Below are 19928 nucleotides of genomic sequence, written 5' to 3'. Positions count from 1 at the left end.
GTAAGAGATCATTAGCAAGGTGAAGTTAGGTGTGTACTCTTTAACATCACGGACCTATTTTGTTATTATATCTACGTATAAGTACATGGATTTTACTACTAATAGAGAGAGAGAAATAGAAAGACCTAATTAAAGAGAGCTCTATCTTCTCTCTCAAGGACCAGACTTTTAGTCTCTTGGATGTTTTGTCTCTTTGATGCAAAGATGATCTTACACAAAGAGAGAGAGAGGTGGTCCATGTACATGATCATTATTCATTAATGATGCTCATAATCAACTAGTTGATGTCATCACCAGATAGTTAAACAAATTAAAAGATTGAGCCTTTGTTTTGTAGAGATCACATCATATATTATCAATATGCATGTAATCTGTTAATACTTATCAACTCGATCAATCATATCCACGTCTTCTTCATCATGAACTATATATAGATTCCCTTTATGCTCGTCTACACGACTACACTCTTTTTTTTTATATATCTTTGGATCGACAAGGCCTGATCCATAGTCAATCCCTACTACGCGGGGTAACGCGACTTAGTGGAATCGAACTCCGGTGGGAAAGGCGGAATCAAATGGACTTAACCACTTGACTAAATGCACATCCCCTACACGACTACACTCTAAATTTCGATATAATTCAATTTTAAAGCCCATAGCCCCATACCATTAATTTTGACAATATACATTCCCTGATTATGGCACACAAATAATGTATATATTGCTAATATTAAGGACTATAAAACTCATTAATCCCTAATCTGACGTTTTTTTCTTTTCTTTGACGATTCCCAAAATCCCAATTGAGTATGACGTTTAATTAGTTGTTTTGAGCGGTAAACATTTCCTCCTATCCAATGGTTGATCAAATTACTAAGCAGTCTAAGCCAATCCTATGAATATGAATATCTTGTAAACTAATGCTGATTGCTGACTATTCAAAGTTTCATCATATAGTACGTATCGAATCATCTCTTATCGTTCTATATACTCTAATATGGATCATCCATTTGTGGATAGATAAACTATTCTTTTTTTTTGGTCAACAGTTAAACTATTCTCCTATAAAGTTTTTGTTATTTATAATTTTTAAATTAAATGATGTAAGCGAATTTTTTTCTTTTTTTTCTCCAATTTTTTTCAGACGGATTCCCTATAAAATCTAACGTTGTAAGTGACTTCCTCACATATATAAACTTACGGATTCACATAACGTGTGTGAGGTATATATAAGTAATCAAAAGCTTATTGTGAGAAAGGAAATAAATTCAACTATGGTAATAATGTCCATGCGAATGCTGGTCCCAAAGTACATTAATTTACATACATAATTTTGCAGATTTTGGACTTCACATGACGAGTCCACATCTCTTTTATTTTTCCACAAACAATACACATTAGTAAACCCTTTTTAAACCTAACATGCGATTTTAAATTTAAACTTATCAGAGATCCTTGGCATGCATATGAAAGTTTTAAATGATAATTAAATGAAAAATGAAAGTTTTATATCAGTAATATAGTTAATGATAAAAAAATTTAGTATTCTTCTAATATTTTAGAAAAATATCTAAGGGAAATTAATTTCTACAACCAAATTTTGTCAAATCTCTTCGATCATAATAGTCCCTTTTAGTTAGATATCTGAATTTTTGTGATAAATAAGATCGAAATCTATAAAAAAAAACTTGGACACTGATTTTTTTTTGTCTTAAGCTAAGTCTTAATTCAGTGTCTAATATACTTGCGTCACAATATAATATTTTTAAAATCTCTTAAAATGTAATTGGGTCCCATGAATGGCATTTTGAACCCCACAAAAAAACATGCACTTAAAAGCCCACAAATCTCCCAAACCCTAACAGCAACTCTTCATTGAATCATGCAATTGCAAACCTCTTTGCTTTGCCATTAAAGTCACAGTCATATGCTCAGAGATTTAATGGCTTTTATTGAGGGGACCATATCTCTCACTTTCTTGCCCTCACATCCATTTCTTGGATTCAACTCCTCCACTCTTATATACACATATGTATGCAAATTCCCTCCTTATTTATTTTTCTGAAATGAAATTTGATGAAATGTTTGGGCCAGTAATAAATAATAAAGATAATAAATATGAAAGATGAGAAAAAGAGTCTAGATTTTGAGGGACAAGCATATCTTGTCCTTTTCGTTATATGTGACCTCACAATGTTCAGCTATATATAAGGACCGAACTTCAAAGTAATATAGAAAATAAATGGTGAAAGATATTTTAGTTTAAGTAGAAGAAAACAGAAAATAAGAATGAGAGGAACCCCAAAATTAAAAGCTATAGAACAAATGCAAGTGGAGTTAAAAACAACATGAAGAGCTCACCGGTCTCTTTCATTTTTAAACAATCTACTCTTAACTCTCCATCACTTCATCTCGAACTCATGACCAAACTCATGATTAATTTTTTTATGTACAATAATGATAAGATCAATTAATATCTCACGGTGTGATCTTCATTATATGCATTACAAAGAGGATGAATTTTTTCACTAGTAAATGAAAACAAGTTTGCGTTTAACCGACTCTATGTTTTTACCAAGAGGTACCTTTCTAATAGATTTAGCGAATACTTTTACCATGAAAAAAAATGAGAGAGTTGAAATAAGCATTAAGAAGAAAAAAAACATGATTGAATGAGTAAGATAAATTTATAGGTGGTGACAACAACATATGAATAGAATGGGCTCTCTCAACCGTATATATGTGTCTGTGAAATGTCAATGTAAAAGGATAAACATACATACAAATGTGAAATGTGTATTATTATAGCTTTTGGGAGGTCTAAAGCTTTTGGTGGGTTTGTGATTATCATTATTGTCTGAAACTGATATGGGTCTTGTTTCTTTTAATTGGACCACCATTTATGAATATTCCTATACATATATGTATGTGTGTATGTGAGAGCATCTTTTCAGATGATGGTTTTAACAATGTATGTGGGCAACTTTCTCTAGATTAATATTATGTGATATGTCTCCGGCCCTCTTGTCAATTTTCTTTCTTTTTAATATGATTTTTTTAATTTTAATATTAGATATCCCTCGTGCTGGGAAATGAGTCAATTATATATTTTTTTTGTCAACAGTTATATATTTAATACTTATATCATTTTGTTGCTCTCAGTATATTTTGGTTAGAAACCTAAAACCAGTTTTATAATTTTAGCCTATAGTGGTTACATAGGTAGCTAGACTAGTCGAGTTTGGAAAGCTCTTGAGGAAGAACCTGACCAGACCTTGAGTTCGAATACTACGGGAAAGGGTTAATTTACATATCATGATCTCTACCCAAAAAAGCTATGGTTGTTGCCTGTTGGTGATTGCATAACAAAAAATAAAATAGGGAATTCCATTTTTACTACGAGGCTTTATGGGTGGGTTGAATCTTGAATTGGCCTTTTGTGACGGCCCATATGTTTGAACCTTTCGTTGTTGAGATCCACAAAGCTATTATTAATCTGAAAGAAATTGTACAACTACTAGCTACAATCAATTTTGGTTAATCGAATGTAAGTAAGTAGAGCTTTTTTCTAATATTATCAATAAGTGACAGAAAAACAGAAAAAAAATCGTAAAATTAGAAATAATTACCAATAAATTTCATATGAATTGGAACATATATATCAATAAATTTCATGACATGCAATTTTCTAAATTGCAAACTATTGAACGGGAACAAAATCGGATCTTGGGGGTCTCGGAGGAACAATTTTCACTTTTAGGGGTTTGTTCGAGACTTTCTTAAACTGTTGGGGCTTTTGTGAAATAACCTTCAATTTCAGTGGCTTCGTTGGAATATCTTTCAATATCGGGGGAGGGTTTCTGAGCCTCACACCATCCCCGTCCTCTCTCCGGCGGCGGTGGCAGAAACCATCTTCTCATCTCTGACGAAAAACGGATGCAACAACAACTCGGAAGCTGTTCCTCTCTCCTCAGGTTTTCTTGCGAAACACTTCTCCAAAAACAGTCTTGCATCACACGGCACAGTCTCTGGAATTTCTGGTGCCTTATTATCCAAAAGAAGAGACTGAACATCTTTATCAAACCCTAACCATGGCCGTTTACCGGTATACATCTCCAACACTATGCAACCAAGTGACCACAAATCTAGGGTTTTCTCAACGGTGGTGCCGTCGCGGACTGACTCCGGAGACATGTAGATAGACGTTCCGACCCACGGTTCATCGATTCGCCAACAATCAGATTTGTCTCCGGCCCTTGTCGATATTCCGAAATCCGAAATCTTCAATTCGTAAGAACAATTCCACGTTTCTTTATCGTAAATAGGAAAAAGAAGGATATTGTCCGGTTTAAGATCACAATGAACATAACCATGACTATGAATCGAGACCAATCCTTTTAGAATCATACGAGTAAAGTCTTTAATAACCGAATCTGACAACTTTGTTCTGTTTCTTTGGATGAAATTAGTTAAAGTACCAGCAGCTGCATACTCCATTGACATCTTGTAAACTTTTCTTCCATTGCAATCGGTTCCTTGAACAAGAGAGTTCCCACACAATTGCACGATACAAGGACATCCTCTGAGTTCCGACAGAATTCGAAACTCTTGGTCTATAGAACCGTAGTTCTCAGAGTCCATGATCTTCACTGCGTTGTAGAGCAATGATCCGTCGTTTTGTTTGTGGCTGAAGAGCTCGACGGAGCCGTAAGTACCCTTTCCCAAAACCTTCACCAACTCCATCTCCGGCGGCATAATTTGCGATTGCTTTTCTCTGATCACTCTCTCGCGTGATCTGTAAGTTTTTCGTTTCATTATTCTCAATTGAAAGATGAAAATCTGAAACCCTCAAAATTTCTTTGCTCTGATCAATCTCTCTGGTTACTTTGTTATCTAACTCCTAATTTATAACTAAACCCTAGAGAACAACGAATGACTCGAGATTAATAAGAAATCAAATGAAGCCCTAATTCGATCACGATTTTGGTTTGCTGAAATTTTTTTGGAAATTTTCTGATTAGTAAATAAATAAATAAAATAAGGAAATATCTTGGAAAATAAGGAAAATACATTCAAACCAACTATTATAAGAGTCAGTGATATACCAAAAACTATTACATGATTCTACTAATAAATAAAAATGTAAATGAATCAATATCAGTGTTGACCAAGAACAACATTAGGTCCCCAGGGCTCTTTGCAGAGCTCATCAACTTCAAATCAACACATACTCCTAATTTCCGAAAGCATCTGTCTACATTTCTCCAGTTGCAGGGTGAAATCATCCGGATTTTCAATCTTCACATTCATCTGAAGCTTTTTGAACTTATTGTCATCTCCACGCAAGAAGCTTTGCCTCAACAATGTCAATGCGTCTTTTCTCTCATCAGGCTCAACCGCAAAGCAGGTCATGAGAAAGAGTTTTGCATCGCAAGAAAGATCACGGGGAAACAATGGCTCGTAACACTTCATGAGATCTTCTAAGTCATAGTTATTATGCCACCATGGTCTCTTTCCAGTGTACATCTCCAATACGACACATCCCAACGACCATAAATCAAGTCCTTTCCCTATCTCACCGTGAGAGATCGACTCCGGCGACATATAGATCGGTGTTCCCGCAAACGGTTGACGAGGATGCCACCACTTAGTGTCTCCATCTCTTTTCGACAACCCGAAATCAGAAAACTTCAATTCGTAAGACGATCTCCACGCGCCGTTCTTGTAGACAGAACTAGGGAAAACAAGGATATTTTCAGGTTTGAGATCGCAGTGAACATAGCCGTGTTTGTGAATTGTGGCCAAACCCTCGAGAAGCATACGAGTAAAGTCTCTGATCATCGGATCAGGCAATTTCCTGTCTTTGAATCGGTCCATGAAATTGCTCAAGCTTCCTCCAGCTGCGTACTCCATGGCAATCTTGTACTCTACGTAACCCTTGTTGTTAAATCTCTCTTTTACTCCATTACCGTAGCATTGGACGATTCTCGAACAGCCCTTGAATTCAGACAGGATCTGAAACTCTTTGTGGAGAGACTTAGCGTTTTTGTCGTCAGAGGTTTTCACGGCGGCGTAGAGAGTCTCGCCGTCGCGTCGTCCTTTGTACTTGAAAAGACTCACCGAACCAAACGAACCTTTTCCCAGATACCTTTCGTACTCCAAATCCAACGCCACCATCGCAAATAGAACGATTGATTCTTCTGATAGCTTTGGCAACAAACTTTTAAGAAAAACCTTAAGTGAAAGTGAAATCTGAGAATTTGTGATAGCTTGGGATTGAAGTCTCAAACAGATAGATATAAGCAATTAATACGAGAACTAACCAACTTCATTCACAATTTCCTTTTTATTTTCTGTTTTTTTTTTTTAATTTATTTACATGGAAGATATAGATAGAAAGATTTCCTTTTTTTCGGAATGGAAAATTGAGCTATGGAAAAAAGGAAATAACAAAAAAGTATTGTTGTGGTTTTTACTTTTTTCTAGGTAACAACAACACTTATCATCAATTTTTTTTAATTTTTTGTTAAAGGATATTCTACTAAATCATCAAATATTAATATTATCAAACAAAAATAAAATAAACAACATTAATCATTAATTGAGCTTTTTTGTTTATTCTTGATAATTTGGAAATCTGTTGACCTGAAAGATAGAATCTGAAAAAAGTGCAGTAATTGAAATTAACCCCAAGGAAGAGTCGTAATCAGGAAATTTTTTGAATTACTTGATAAATGTTAGTTGTTATTATAAAGAAGAAAAAAAAGTTGTTAGTTGTTATTTATTAGAGAAAGTTTAATATCTGGAGATCAATATTTAACGGGAAAAAACATTATGGCATTAATTTGCCGATCGAGAGAAAAATAAATTTATGTAAATTTTTAAACAAAAAGGAAAGTGATTTAACAAAAAACAAAAGGAATGTATAAGATCTGCCGTTGCTCCTACCAACAGCGAATCCAAACTGTTGGATCTATTATGGGATTTCATGGATTTTGTTTTTAATTTATAAGAGTCCAGTATACGTATACCCTTCTTTTGACGGTTTCGTATTGGTTCTTTGCCTAACAATATTTGTTTTACACTTTGGACTCTTAATAAATTAACATACAACATTATTCAATGTAATATTTTTATTACTATTATTTATTACTCCCTTCATTTCGTTTTAGTTGTCGTTTAAGGTTTTCTCACACATATTAAGAAAATCATTAAATTTTCTGTTTTACCCTTTATTAATATATTTTATAAAAAAATCCATTAGCCGAAACATTAAAACAGTAGGGATAAAACTGGAATTTTCATAAAACATTTGCATCGAAAACCTAAAACGACAACTATTATGAAACAAAATTTTAACTCAAAACGACAAGTTTCGAGGGAGTACAAATAATCAAGAACTGTATCACTTTCTCGACTATAAATACGAATGACTATAAAAGAAAAGAAAATTAATAAATCCTGTAACCTCGGGTCAAAATTTGAAATTAATCAAATAGAACCTCGGGTCAAAATTTGACTCAAATTTATAGAACTCAAAATTATTCTTGGATATGAAACAGATATCCAGAAATTTTATAACAATTAAATTTAATCAATAACTATTTAGGTCCGGATCTGAATTTGCTATTTTTTTTATCACATAGTACATATATTTAATAAAGTTCTATATATTTTCAAGACTTGATAAACAATTTGATCCGGTTCAGTTGAGTTCTACAAAGCAATTGTCAATTAGCTTATTGATATTTAATAACTTATTATATATATAGTGTGTAAACTAAGCCATTGATTAGTAATAATCCTAATCCTCGCATCAGTATCTGAACTTGTTTTGGTTCCACTCTCCATCATCATCTCTCAATTTCCCGAGCATAGAGTCATTGTTCTTTAACAATCAACCAAAGAAACAAACTAACATTATGATAATAAATACAACACAAAGAGAACTATAAATGAAAAACCAAATCTTTTGAGATGGTTCTGCTAGGGAACAAAGGTAAACAGGAAGCAAATTGGCTCTCGGTGGTCTTGGCTGCTTCTTGATTATCTTCATCAATTCTCCCGCTCTTTTGAAAAGAGACGTAACTTTTGATGGCCTCTTCAGAACTTTCCTCAATGTCAGAGAAATTTCCTTCCTATTCTCATTCTTCACATGAGGCTTTGTGATCTTATTAACCTCTCCACGCAAGAAGCTATACTCCAACAATGTCAACGCGTCTTTTCTCTCATCAGTATTTAACGTGAAGCAAGCCATGATAAAGTGTTTAGCATCGCAAGGAAGATCACTCGGAATCAGTGGCGCGTACCACTTCTTGAGACCCTCCAAGTCATAGTTATTATGCCACCATGGTTTCTTTCCAGTGTACATCTCCAACACCACACATCCCAATGACCATAAATCAAGTCCTCTCCCTGTCTCGCCATGAGAAACCGATCCCGGCGACATATAGATCGCAGTTCCCACGAACGGGCGATGAGGATGCCACCACTTATTGTCTCCATCTCTTTTGGTCAACCCAAAATCAGAAATCTTCAATTCATAAGACGATCTCCAGGCGCCCTTCTTATAGACGCATTTAGGGAAAACAAGGATGTTTCCGGGTTTGAGATCGCAGTGGACATAGCCTTGTCCGTGAATCGTGGCTAAGCCTTCGAGAATCATACGAGTAAACTCTCTTATCAAAGGATCAGGCAGTTTCTTATCTTCGGATCGTTCCATGAAAGTCCTCAAGCTTCCTCCAGCTGCGTACTCCATAAGCATCATATACTCTAGGTTACCCTCAACGTCCAGATTCTCTATAACTCTGTTTTCATAGCACTGGACGATTCTCGAACAACCCTTGAATTGGGACAAGATTTCAAACTCTTTCTGGAGAGACTCGGCGTTTTTATAGTTGCAAGTCTTCACCGCGGTGTAGAGAGTCGTGTGTGGTTTCGAATACTTGAAGAGACTCACCGAACCATAGGAACCCTTTCCGAGATACTTTTTGAATTCTAGCTCTGGTGGTACCATTGCAATGGAATATATTATCGATTCTCTGATTTCTTTGGCACCAAGTTAAGAAAAAGACCTAGGTCACGTACTTGAAATCTGAGAATCAAAATAATTTGGTGAAGAAGAGTGATCCTATATATACAGAAAATTTTCCTTTTTTTCTTTAAGAGATAAGTAACTTCAAATAATATTAGGACATAAGTAACCTCAATACATTTTTTTCCAATTTTAATTTACAAAAGGAAATAACAATTTCCTTTTTTTTTCTGTAAAGCCTACAAAACTTTAGTTGTCAAAATTGGAATTAAAAAAGGTATAGCTGTTGACAATACTTATCGCTAATTAAGAGAACTAACTACCAAGGCTATACTGACGTAAGGAGACATAAATCAACATTACATTTTCTTGCTTGCCAATTCTTTGAAAGTTGAACCATTAATAAGATTGAAATCAAAAGACCAGTAGTTTATGATTATGAATTGTCATATATTTAACAAGTGATACGCTTGTTTTAAAAGTCCTATACTTTTGTCGGATACCTTCAGTCACCCAGCAAACTAGAACCGGGTAAGCGAGAATTCTAGGCAACATCACTCACCATGATGAAACCGCTAGACCGCGGTACATCTTCTCAGAGTAAATTGATCCTCCATAGGCCCATTTCTTGATAAGCACGACACTGTCATCAAGCATAACTCTGTAATGTCGCCATAAGATTTGAATTAGCATCATCATTAATCGCAATTACCTCTTCAAGTAATAAATTGATCATAAACATGTTCTGTCGTTCGTTGACTTCATGCTTTTTCCTTCTTCACCAAAACATCTTAACAATTTTCAGGAAGATTTTGACTACAGAACAAGCAAATCACAGTGAAACCCGAGACTTCGTCGATAAGAGTTTGATATCGATTTTGAAACGACTCGTTCAAAGATACAAAAAGCGACTTTAATGTCAACTCCAAACAACCAAATCGCTGATGTGGTTGAACATGGGAAAATGATATTTCTGCTGTGGACGCGCACACCGTGGTACTCAAGGGATCCGATGTGATGATTTTTAATGATGATGATTGAAATGTTTCTCCGTATGCATTTATTTTAGCTCCTAATTTGGTGCATATCATATAGTAACCAACATATGCCGGTAAACTGGTAATATAAGAAAAATATATGAAAAAGAGAAAACATGCACATACATATATTTATTAATCAGCATTTTACATAAAAACATGTCTGACCATTATCAAATTGTTTTCTCTTTCGTTTTATTCACTTTGCCTGTCTAAACAACACACACAAAATTGGACATTGTAAAAATTGACAGAGACATCAATATTTCTTCTTTTTTCTTTAAATATAAGCTTAGTTCAAGTAGTAGGCGAAGAGAGACACAAGGGAAGCTCCAACCAAAGAGCCAAGAGCCGGAACGGCTATAGAGGCTCCGCTGGCGGCGGGTCCTGGTGCCGGAGCTCCAACATCTGCAGCCATGACGGCAGTCATGGAAGCAGCAGCGAAAACGACTCCGCAGGCAATCTTCTTCATCTCCATTGCTAGTTGAGACCTGAAAGGTTTTTTTTCTGTTTTTTTTTTTGGTAGTTTTGTTTACTTTTTTTGTTTTTGTTTCTCGCAGGTCTGAGGATAATTGGATGGTGTTTATGGGGATTTATACGGGATGTAGTTAAGCTATTTTTAAGAAAGTTTAATATTAGAAATCGATTTGTTCCAAAATCTTAGAAATTACATAACTTTTTTTTTTTTTTTTTGGCCAAAGAAATTACATAACTAATGTAGAAACCTCACCGTTGAATTTTTATTTTACTGTAGTGGCTTTGAGTCATTTACGCGTTTCCATCCATATTTTTACCTGGTCAAAATTTCCATATATGTGTTTTTGCTATTTCATTTATTTTACGGTAAACCGTCTGACTCAGATATCATTTTCCGGCATGTTTTTTTATTTGGTCTTTTGTAACCGTATCTAGCCCACGAGCTAAAGCCCACTAACATATGTATGGACTTTTAAAGAGTTAATGGATCTTCATTACGTTTTCTTATGTATGAATCTTTAAAGAGCTAAAGCACACTACCATAATTTTGTGTTTAAATTGCTAAAAAAATTTGTGTTTTAAATTGGTCTTATGGATCTTCATTTTTTGTTCTAAACACACTTCAATTGGTTTAGAGGTGGGTGATCCATCCCTTTTATTTATGTTTTTATTAGCTCGTTCCGAACCTAAAAAGACAATATCAAAAACCTTAAACTTTTTGGTAAAGTAGATTTTGCTGGTAGAAATTTTGGTATTAACATTGTGAACGAATAACAACAAAGTGAAATTTTAAGACTTTTTTGGGAATAATAAAGAGAATAATTAGAAGAGGGGAGAAGGAATGAATTTCCTAGCTTCTGCTATGCTTTTTTCTTCACCCTACTTTTTCTGTTTATGCTTCTTTTTCTTTCTGTTTGGTTTTGATTAAAGTTGCGTCGCAATCAACTTTTTCTTTTCTTTTAAATTTAAAACCAAAAATAATATTTTAAAAGGTATAAATTGATGAATAAATTCATATAAATATATGAAATTTTTATTCTTGCGTATAATATATGCTCAATAGGTTTGGTGTTATCTTGAATAAGATACTCGGCATAAGTCTTGTGATTTTGTGTTTGATCACATCACCGCCAAGCTTTTGGTAAATTAAAATATTAATGGAAATATAAAAGGTGATAAAGAAAATCACTCAAGAACAAACATATGCACCGAAAGTTTGATCACTGAAAGGTGACGATCACCTATTTTTTTTTCTTTTCTCAAATGCATTTGCTCTCTTTAGTTAAATTTATAACAAAAAAGTATTACCGATAAAGAAAGAACAACTTAAATATCATATTATTGGACTATACCCTCTAGCAAAAGAAGACAAAATAATTGAACAGAGAATGAATAAACATGTTCGCACTAATCTTGGTTTGTTTTTTCATTTCCTGATCAAAGAATAATGCTAAGAAAGAGTCCAAAGAGAACTGTCACGTGAGCTCGAGGATTAAAATTGGTTGCACCAAGGAGATAAAAATATTAAAAATCGGATTTAGATTAACGTAAACAATTAAAAGAATTAAGTGGATATTAAATCAACCCACCAGGCCACCATCTCAACACAAAGCTAAATTTGCATATTCCAAAGCATTTAAAAAAGGGAAAAATGTGGTTGATCAATTCATCAAGAATTGACAAAAAGTAAAGAACTTACTTAAGAATCTTTGTTATATTACATTTAAAGATATATGATATCACTGTCACCTGCCCCATAAACCACATCCACATCTCTAAGAAATCCAAAAATTAATCCTTTATGGATTAGCCCCCACTCAGTTCTACCCAAACAATATTTATTTGATTATTGAACTAATGCCACATAAATAATTAGTTAGTGAGGCATTTAATAATTAAAATAGACACATGTCTCACAAGAATTTGTTTTTAATGCTCCTCGTACTTCTCCCACAAACACATAATGAAAATAATACAAAACAGATACTGAGAAACTTTTTTTTTTAAAAGATTATTGAAATTAATTTCAGGGTACTCATTATAACAAACGATAACAAACAGTCATAACAATAATAATATAAAAAATAATAATATTAATAACAATAATAATAATAATGATAATGGGAGAAAGAAATCCTAAAAAAAATTGAAAATGGGAGAAAGAAAACCAAGAAGGTTTTGTTTCATCTCCTTTCTTCCCCATAAGCCTTTTTCTTGTATTGTTCCCTTCTCTTCTCTAAAAAAAAACTGTTTTTTTTTGTGAAAATTAATTGACCAAAAACAAAGAAAACTTCTTTCTTCTCTTCTCTTCTTTGTTAATCTTGTTACCCTTCTATTACCACCACCACCACCTGTAAAAAAGAGGTTTTTATCTACCACATAGAGAGACCAGACAAGAACACGTGATTCTTTGGTTTGGTCTCTCAATTCTGCTGAGCCACAAGCTGATCGAGCTGCATTTGCTCAATCCAAGCTTCTAGCCCAGCATGATCCATTACCGGTTCAACCGGGTTTGGCTGCTTCACGTGTTCCCCTGAGGAAGATGTTGCTGCTTTCTCTTTGGCTTCTGTTGGAGACTCCTTCACCAATGACTGGACCCATGACACATCAGGCTCATCACCATCAAACGATGACGAAGATCTCAACTTACCAAGCGCCTCTGAGCTCATCCCCCAATCCGGTTGACCATTTGAAGATCCCCATTTTGATGACCATGAGTTGTTGTTTACCGGTGAACCAACTATTGGGCTTGAGTTTGTTCTGAGCTCTCTGGAGCTAAGGCTACGGAACTGATGTTGTTGCTGCTGCTGCTGCTGTTGTTGTTGTTGTTGCTGTTGCTTCACGCACTGAGCCAACATGGAAACACGAGAACTCATGGGTGAAATTGGCTCAACCACATTCCTAGGAGACATTCTTCCTCCACCCGAAAACAATGAGTGATCAACACTCTTTGGTGAAGAAAAGCTTGTGTTGATTGGAGACAACATGCTCTGCTGCTGCTGTTGCTGTTGTTGGAACTGGTTGAAGACAGCTGATTTGTGTGTAGGCGAGAACACCGCGGAAGCTAAAGCAGAATCAGTGAACCGGGGAGACGAGGAGCCTTCTGCTGAGAAAAGATCTTCGAGATTTGAAGGAGGCATTGATTTCATCCGACCAGAACGGCTCAGAGAATTGGAATATTCGTTGAGGAGTTGCTGCTGCTCGTAATCCGCTAACATATTGAACTCATCCGTCGGGATATCTCTTGCATTAAGAGAAGACCTTAGCCTGCTTGACTGTAGATTACTTCCAGGTAAGTGCAACGCAGGGACATTCGGTTGCGGCCAAGCCATATTCGAATGAGACATCCCGTTTCCCGCTGCTGATGGCGAAAGCGGGGACATGACAGAGACTCCTGATGGAGAACCAGGAAGGAGACTCAAAGCAGCTGCATAATCAGCATTCGATCGAGGTGAAGGAACCGCTGAACCAGTTGATGCGTACAAAGGTCGAAGCTCCTCGGGTGTATGCGCAAAGAAACAAACACGCCGAGCACAGCCTGTTCCGTCTTTACAAAGACGGGTCCTGTACTGAGCCGGATGAAGCCAACATTCGAACACACCGTGCGCATACTCACACATATCTCCTCGCCTACAAGCTCCTTTCCTAAAATCCGGGCAAGGAACACAGCTGTAATGGAACTTCCTCGGGTCTCTTCTTCTCGCGTTTTCGCCCGGGTGGACAAAAGGACACTCAGTCCAATCATGCGAATAAGCACGCGAGCAAGGCCGGACCTTGAAGGAATACATTCTGAACTCATCAGTCGCATAGATACTATTCTTGATATCCGGTAAAGACGGGTCAACTGGATACTCTTTCTTGAAATCAGTCGATTTCAGCTTAAAAGGAGAACCGAGCGGTGAACCAGACCCCGGTCCGCCATTCTCTCCAGTAGGAGAATGAGATGGAGAAGAGCTTCTATTAGGAACATTCGTCACAACCCGTAAATTCCGTTCCGCAGACGATGATCCATCAGCAGAAAGAAGCTCCTGAAGCATCAGCTTCACACCTTCAAGCTTAGGAGGAACAACAATAACATCACCAGCTCGTTGACCTTCAGCATCCAACAGATTCAAATCTGCTCCAGCTGCAAGAAGCAGCTTAACAACTTGGATAGCATTCACAGCTCCTCCAGAAGCAGCGCAGTGTAGAGCAGTAGTCTGATCATTCCCACAAGCGCGGTTCACGCTAGCATCAGTCAAAGAAACAATAAGCTTGATCACATCAATGCTTCCATAAGTAGCAGCAACCATCAACGGAGTCCTCTGATCATTAACCATAGCTTTAGAACCTTTTTGACGACCGTACCAGAGACCAGCTTCGTCTACACAAGAAGGATCTCTCTCAATAGAAAGCCTTACACCTTCCACATCGTTGTTAGCTGCGAGCTCAAGCAAGCTCGCAAACGTATCCTCTGTTTCGACTGTTAAGTGATTCATGTCTGTGTAGGTAACAAGATTGTTATCCTCGAAAAAAATTGACAACGAAGAACTTGATGACACGATCTGGTTTAATCGGTCTGATCCACAGCACATAGTTCCATCTGTGGAATCGGATTCTGTAAACATCATCAAAAGAATCACAAATTCAATCAAAAAGATCACTTACATATTAAAAGAACTAATAAATCGTTCATAAGATATATTGAAAACTAAAAGAGAATCTTTTCTGATTCTCTTATCCATTGGTTTGCAGAAACTAGATCGGAATACTCAAGTTAAGATAAATCTCAGCTAAAGTCACTTTCAGACAAGAAGAGGGGGGTTTTGTCTGAAAACAAGACCACGTCTTAACGATTCCCAAAATCAACCGTTTTTGTGAAAACCAATAAGTCAAACAGATTTCAATTAAGAATCAGGATGATTTGTAAAGACGCTACTTCTAAAAATAGAACAAAAAACTAATAACAAGCAGAAAATCCGATCAGAAAATCCCAAATAAAATCTTCATCGAATCTTTTTTTCATAAAAACAAAGTCAAATAGGCAAATAGAGGAGAAAACACAAATAGATCTTTGTTGCATGTTATTTGACGTTGTTTTTTTTGTCAAATATCCACAGAGATTAAAACGAACATAGAAAGGGAGAAGCTTTAGATTCAGATAGAACCAAAAATAAAATCTTGAGACGATCAAAAACCAAACGATATTAAAAAAAAGATTGGTTCTTGCATTAGAGGCCTCCGATGATCGACAAATCTCACCTTTTTAATTCTCGATTGAAACAAGTTTAATAGAACACGAACAAACCCATATCTTGCCGAAGACTTGGATGGTTTAATCCTGAAATGAAATCAGTTTATAGTAGATCTAGAAGAAGAAAAAGAAGGGAGTGTTAAGGAACAACAAGTGAGAAGAAAGAGGAGGAAAAGAATTAATTTTCCCGAGAAAATCTGGGAAGGAATAATAAAAAGAATCGGTGAAGTCTCTTTTTTTTAGAGAGAAGAAGAAATGGTGAGAGGAGCTTGTTCTTCTACAATCTCCATTTCCCAAGCTCAGATCTCACTAGAAAAGTATTTACACCCCCAAAAATTAATTAATTTTATTTTTCTGAGAAAAAACATTTTTCGACACTTCGTTTTCGTTTAATGAAATTTAATAAATTTCGCTATCCAATAGGGAAAGCTATTTAAACTAATATTTAATAAAAAAACAAGTAAACAAAAGAAAAAGACAAGCGCTACTATGAGATCTTATTCTAACTCCTACCCGTTTTACGAATTTTAAATAACCTCAACCAATAGGAACTGTCCACGTCATAACTAGACAGAAGAATACAAGGGTAAATGCGTCATTTCGTCTTCCATCGGCTGATTTGGCAGGTTATGGTTGGCTGACATCGGAAGTGGACACGCATGTATCCTATTAAGCTTTTTGTCCTTGGTCAAATTCTCCAGTAATTTCCACTTAATACAACTTCCTAAAATAAGGGGTTAGCAATCTAGTGAGTCCAGTTACATCGTAATTAAAAGCCTATTTTCCTACGTGGCGACACGTGATTGGATATTCACCTTTTCGGCTATATCCCCGTTACAGGAGAAATCTCTAGAGACGACGCTCTGCTTTCTTCATCAGGTTTTTCCAAAATTTCCCAAATTGCCCTTATCGGAACTTTACGAGAAGTCGTTTTTACCCCTTTTATCTTTGGCTGAGGAGACACGTGGGACAAAAACATTGACCAATGAGCACAATAAGACAGGGGATTTTTCAATGGACGCGAGCTTTATGATTGTACCGGGTTTACCGGTGAACCCGGTAGTACGGATGGCTGATGGTAAGAGAAAGTAAACGGGAGCAACCGGTAGCCTGTGAGTGGCGTAATTGAGAGGGATTATTAAACGATATTTAAGAAGGGTAACTGGCGTCCACCAAGCGTACGGGGAACGGACGTGACACATTTTATATAATTCCAGTTTAATTGTAGAGTCAATCATAAACCATGAGAGAAATAAGAATGTGGGCCTAATGGATTAATAGATATTTTTGAAAACTATAGGCAATTATTAAACTGCACCAAATTTCCAATAACCTAAAAAGTTAAAGAGTGGATTAAAATATATATGCTATTACATGGTTAGATTTCCCATTATACCATAATTTCCAGATGTAAAAAAATTATTTTCTGGCGTTTTTCTTTGTTTTTTAAAATCCCACCTTTTTTTTCAAAAAAATTACTAATTAGGTTCTAAATATTAATTTATAATTACCAAAAAAAATCATCAATCTGGAATAACTTCTCAATTTCGTTAAAACTTCCGTCCAAATCCAAAACCCATGAAAAAAGGTTTTAACGAAGTTGAGAAGAAATAGTAGTTTCATTATTGTATATTGAAAAACTTCACTGATTATTCACGTCAAGAAGAACAATACGGTATTTGCCCAAAAAAAAAAAAAGAAGAACAATACGGTATAAAAAACTAACTAACCAAAGAATATCATTATTATATTTATTTATTTTTGTTAAACCATCATTTATACTATAATTATGAATTTATGATCCTTGGAAGTATTTAGTTATAATTGAATTACAGTTTTTTTTTGTTTTTAACATGAAGAATCTCAAAAGTTAATTTAGAATAATTTTCTCTAATCCACAGCAAATCTGTTCTCCTGATTAAAATGTCTAAAGGGGTCCATCGAAACCAACAGTAAAAACTAGAAACCGGTTTGTTTTTGTACTGTACCTCAAACAGTATATGCAAAATCTATGAATTTATAATAAAATAATTGAACCCGAATCCATAAAAAATAATTGAATTTGAAATCAACGACTGCTAATATTTAAAAAGATTAAAGAAATAGAAGATTAATACTGTAAATAGAGATCAACAGTGGAATTTTAGTCCCGTGGCTAAAACAATTAACAAGCATCAGTATAAGTAGGATTTAAATCCAATTTATGCATTTATACAGTCAAATTAATTGATTAAAATTTTTAAAACAATATATATAGTCTCACTGACGACCTCCATTAGTGAAAATGGGGCGTCTTTCTTAAATTTTTAATACTAAATTAAAGATATTCATCAATAAAAGAAACAAAATTGTTGCGACCATTTCCATTACAGGGTTTTTAAGAAATTCTTAACATTAATTTTTATAAAAATTAAATAAATAATTAATTAAATCTTAAAAAGCAGCTCTTAAATAAGAGTTATATAACCCGTTCTTAGAATTAATTCTTAACATTTCTCTATTTTCTTCTTTTGGAGAATCCGAAGAATTCAACCCAAACCCGAACCCGGAAATTTAGATTTATCCTATTGAGTCCTAAACTCATATATTCGAAAATCTGAACCCGAATCCGAACCCGAATATACCCGAATGTTTTATTCGAAAACAAAAAATTTTACTCGAAATTTGAATTTTTAACCGAAAACTCGAATATTTACACGAAAAATCGGGTATTTACCCAAAAACCTGGATATTTACCGAAAACCCGACAATTTACCTAAACATTTATATAGCAGGTATTTAGTGGTTCAAAAAATCAATATCCGAACCGATCCGAATCCAAAAGGACCCGAACGGAAACCGAACCGATTTTTTATTTACCCTATTGGATCCTAAACTTCTCTATCTGAAAAATCCGTAACTGATTTTCATTTGCAATAATTATGAAGTTTTCTAAACTAAATTTGTTAATTTAATTTAATTTTAAAATTAATATTTTTTAAAGAATCACAAGTTAAGAACTTATCATTAAAGACACATAAAAATTTAAAACCAATAAACAATTTTTCAACTCTAAACTTTACAAATTTAATATTAAACTAATGCTAAGAGCCAAAATTAGCATACCACCAATAATGTTGTTCTAAGATCTCTGTTGAAGTTGTTTTACCTTGGAACAGCTTTCTACTCAAGTTCAAATGTATTTAGTTTATAATTCTGTAATGATGAACAAAAAATACTAGTGTTGTAATTCTATTTTTTCTTCTCATGTCGGCTAAATTAAACAAAATTATGTCGGCAAATTTGTTTATTAATTATAGTGTTAAAACTTAATTAACTTAAATTTTTCTAGTTAATCATACATAATTATTGCTCGAGTTTTGACAACCTGAAGCCCTCGTCCCGTCGGAGGAAAACACTAGCGAGGCTTCACTCACCCCACTAATCATTATTAGTGATAATATTCGTTTGTCACCATTATGGTGCTGATGCATCCATTAATATATTTATAACAGATAAGGAAATAAAAGTATATAAAATAAGAAAAGCATTATCCTCATGCACGAGATAACTTTTGGATCATGTCATGTGGATAACAAGATAGTAGAACGAGTCCGACATTAATTAATGACCAATCATCACACTCACAAGATTGTTAATAAAAAAAAAAAAAACTTAACACAATGAATCTTCTCACAAGTAGCAATATGGGGAGAACTCTATTTTTAATATGCTATAAATTCTCGTTCCTATTTATAGTAAAAGAAAGGAAAAAAGATATCTAACTACACGAAGTATGCTACAATACATGGCCATACATCCGAAGTTTAAAAATGTATCCCTAACTACACAAACTATATGTATCGCATGCCCACATATACGAACTATATGTAGTCATGTCGCCAACATCACGAACATTTTTTTCCGGTACACTTTTCGCCGGAATCCGGCATTGACCAGTTTGACCGGCGTTGACCAACATAAATATTAAAAAAACAAAATTTTAGTTTTTTAATATTTAGAAAATTATGTTATTGAATCATTTATAATATTGTATAATTAAAAAAATATATACAATATTCAATATAAAAATATTTTGTATATATATTCAATGCCTTGATTTTTATAATTAGTTAGGTTCAGTAATTTCAAAACTAAACTAAAAA

General features: G+C 34.7%; 4 protein-coding genes across 4 annotated transcripts; all 4 read right to left on the bottom strand.

Annotated features, from left to right (window-relative positions):
- Window positions 1–3336: 3336 nt before the first annotated feature.
- Window positions 3337–4958, bottom strand: LOC9316027 (mitogen-activated protein kinase kinase kinase 1). The gene is given in 2 exon segments (XM_021029362.1): window positions 3337–3872; window positions 3875–4958. Coding segments are annotated over 2 exon segments (1113 nt in total). The 5' UTR covers window positions 4818–4958; the 3' UTR covers window positions 3337–3702.
- Window positions 4959–5087: 129 nt separating this feature from the next.
- On the bottom strand, window positions 5088–6278 carry LOC9316026 (mitogen-activated protein kinase kinase 1). Its single transcript, XM_002879913.2, has one exon. It carries the CDS (start codon window positions 6177–6179, stop codon window positions 5223–5225), a length of 957 nt encoding a protein of 318 aa, XP_002879959.1. The 5' UTR covers window positions 6180–6278; the 3' UTR covers window positions 5088–5222.
- A 1480-nt stretch (window positions 6279–7758) lies between these two features.
- On the bottom strand, window positions 7759–10744 carry LOC9316025 (mitogen-activated protein kinase kinase kinase 3). Its single transcript, XM_021027161.1, has one exon. The coding sequence runs from the start codon at window positions 9016–9018 to the stop codon at window positions 7900–7902; it is 1119 nt and encodes a 372-aa protein (XP_020882820.1). The 5' UTR covers window positions 9019–10744; the 3' UTR covers window positions 7759–7899.
- Window positions 10745–12545: 1801 nt separating this feature from the next.
- On the bottom strand, window positions 12546–16111 carry LOC110229079 (zinc finger CCCH domain-containing protein 30). Its single transcript, XM_021027917.1, has 2 exons — window positions 15792–16111; window positions 12546–15147 (listed from the first exon to the last, which is right to left on the bottom strand). The coding sequence occupies exon 2, from the start codon at window positions 15122–15124 to the stop codon at window positions 12974–12976; it is 2151 nt and encodes a 716-aa protein (XP_020883576.1). The 5' UTR covers window positions 15125–15147; window positions 15792–16111; the 3' UTR covers window positions 12546–12973.
- Window positions 16112–19928: the final 3817 nt, after the last annotated feature.

The sequence above is a fragment of the Arabidopsis lyrata genome (genome assembly GCF_000004255.2).
Source record: "Arabidopsis lyrata subsp. lyrata unplaced genomic scaffold ARALYscaffold_4, whole genome shotgun sequence".
NCBI lineage: Eukaryota > Viridiplantae > Streptophyta > Magnoliopsida > Brassicales > Brassicaceae > Arabidopsis > Arabidopsis lyrata.
This window is presented reverse-complemented; position numbering and strand designations above follow the sequence as displayed.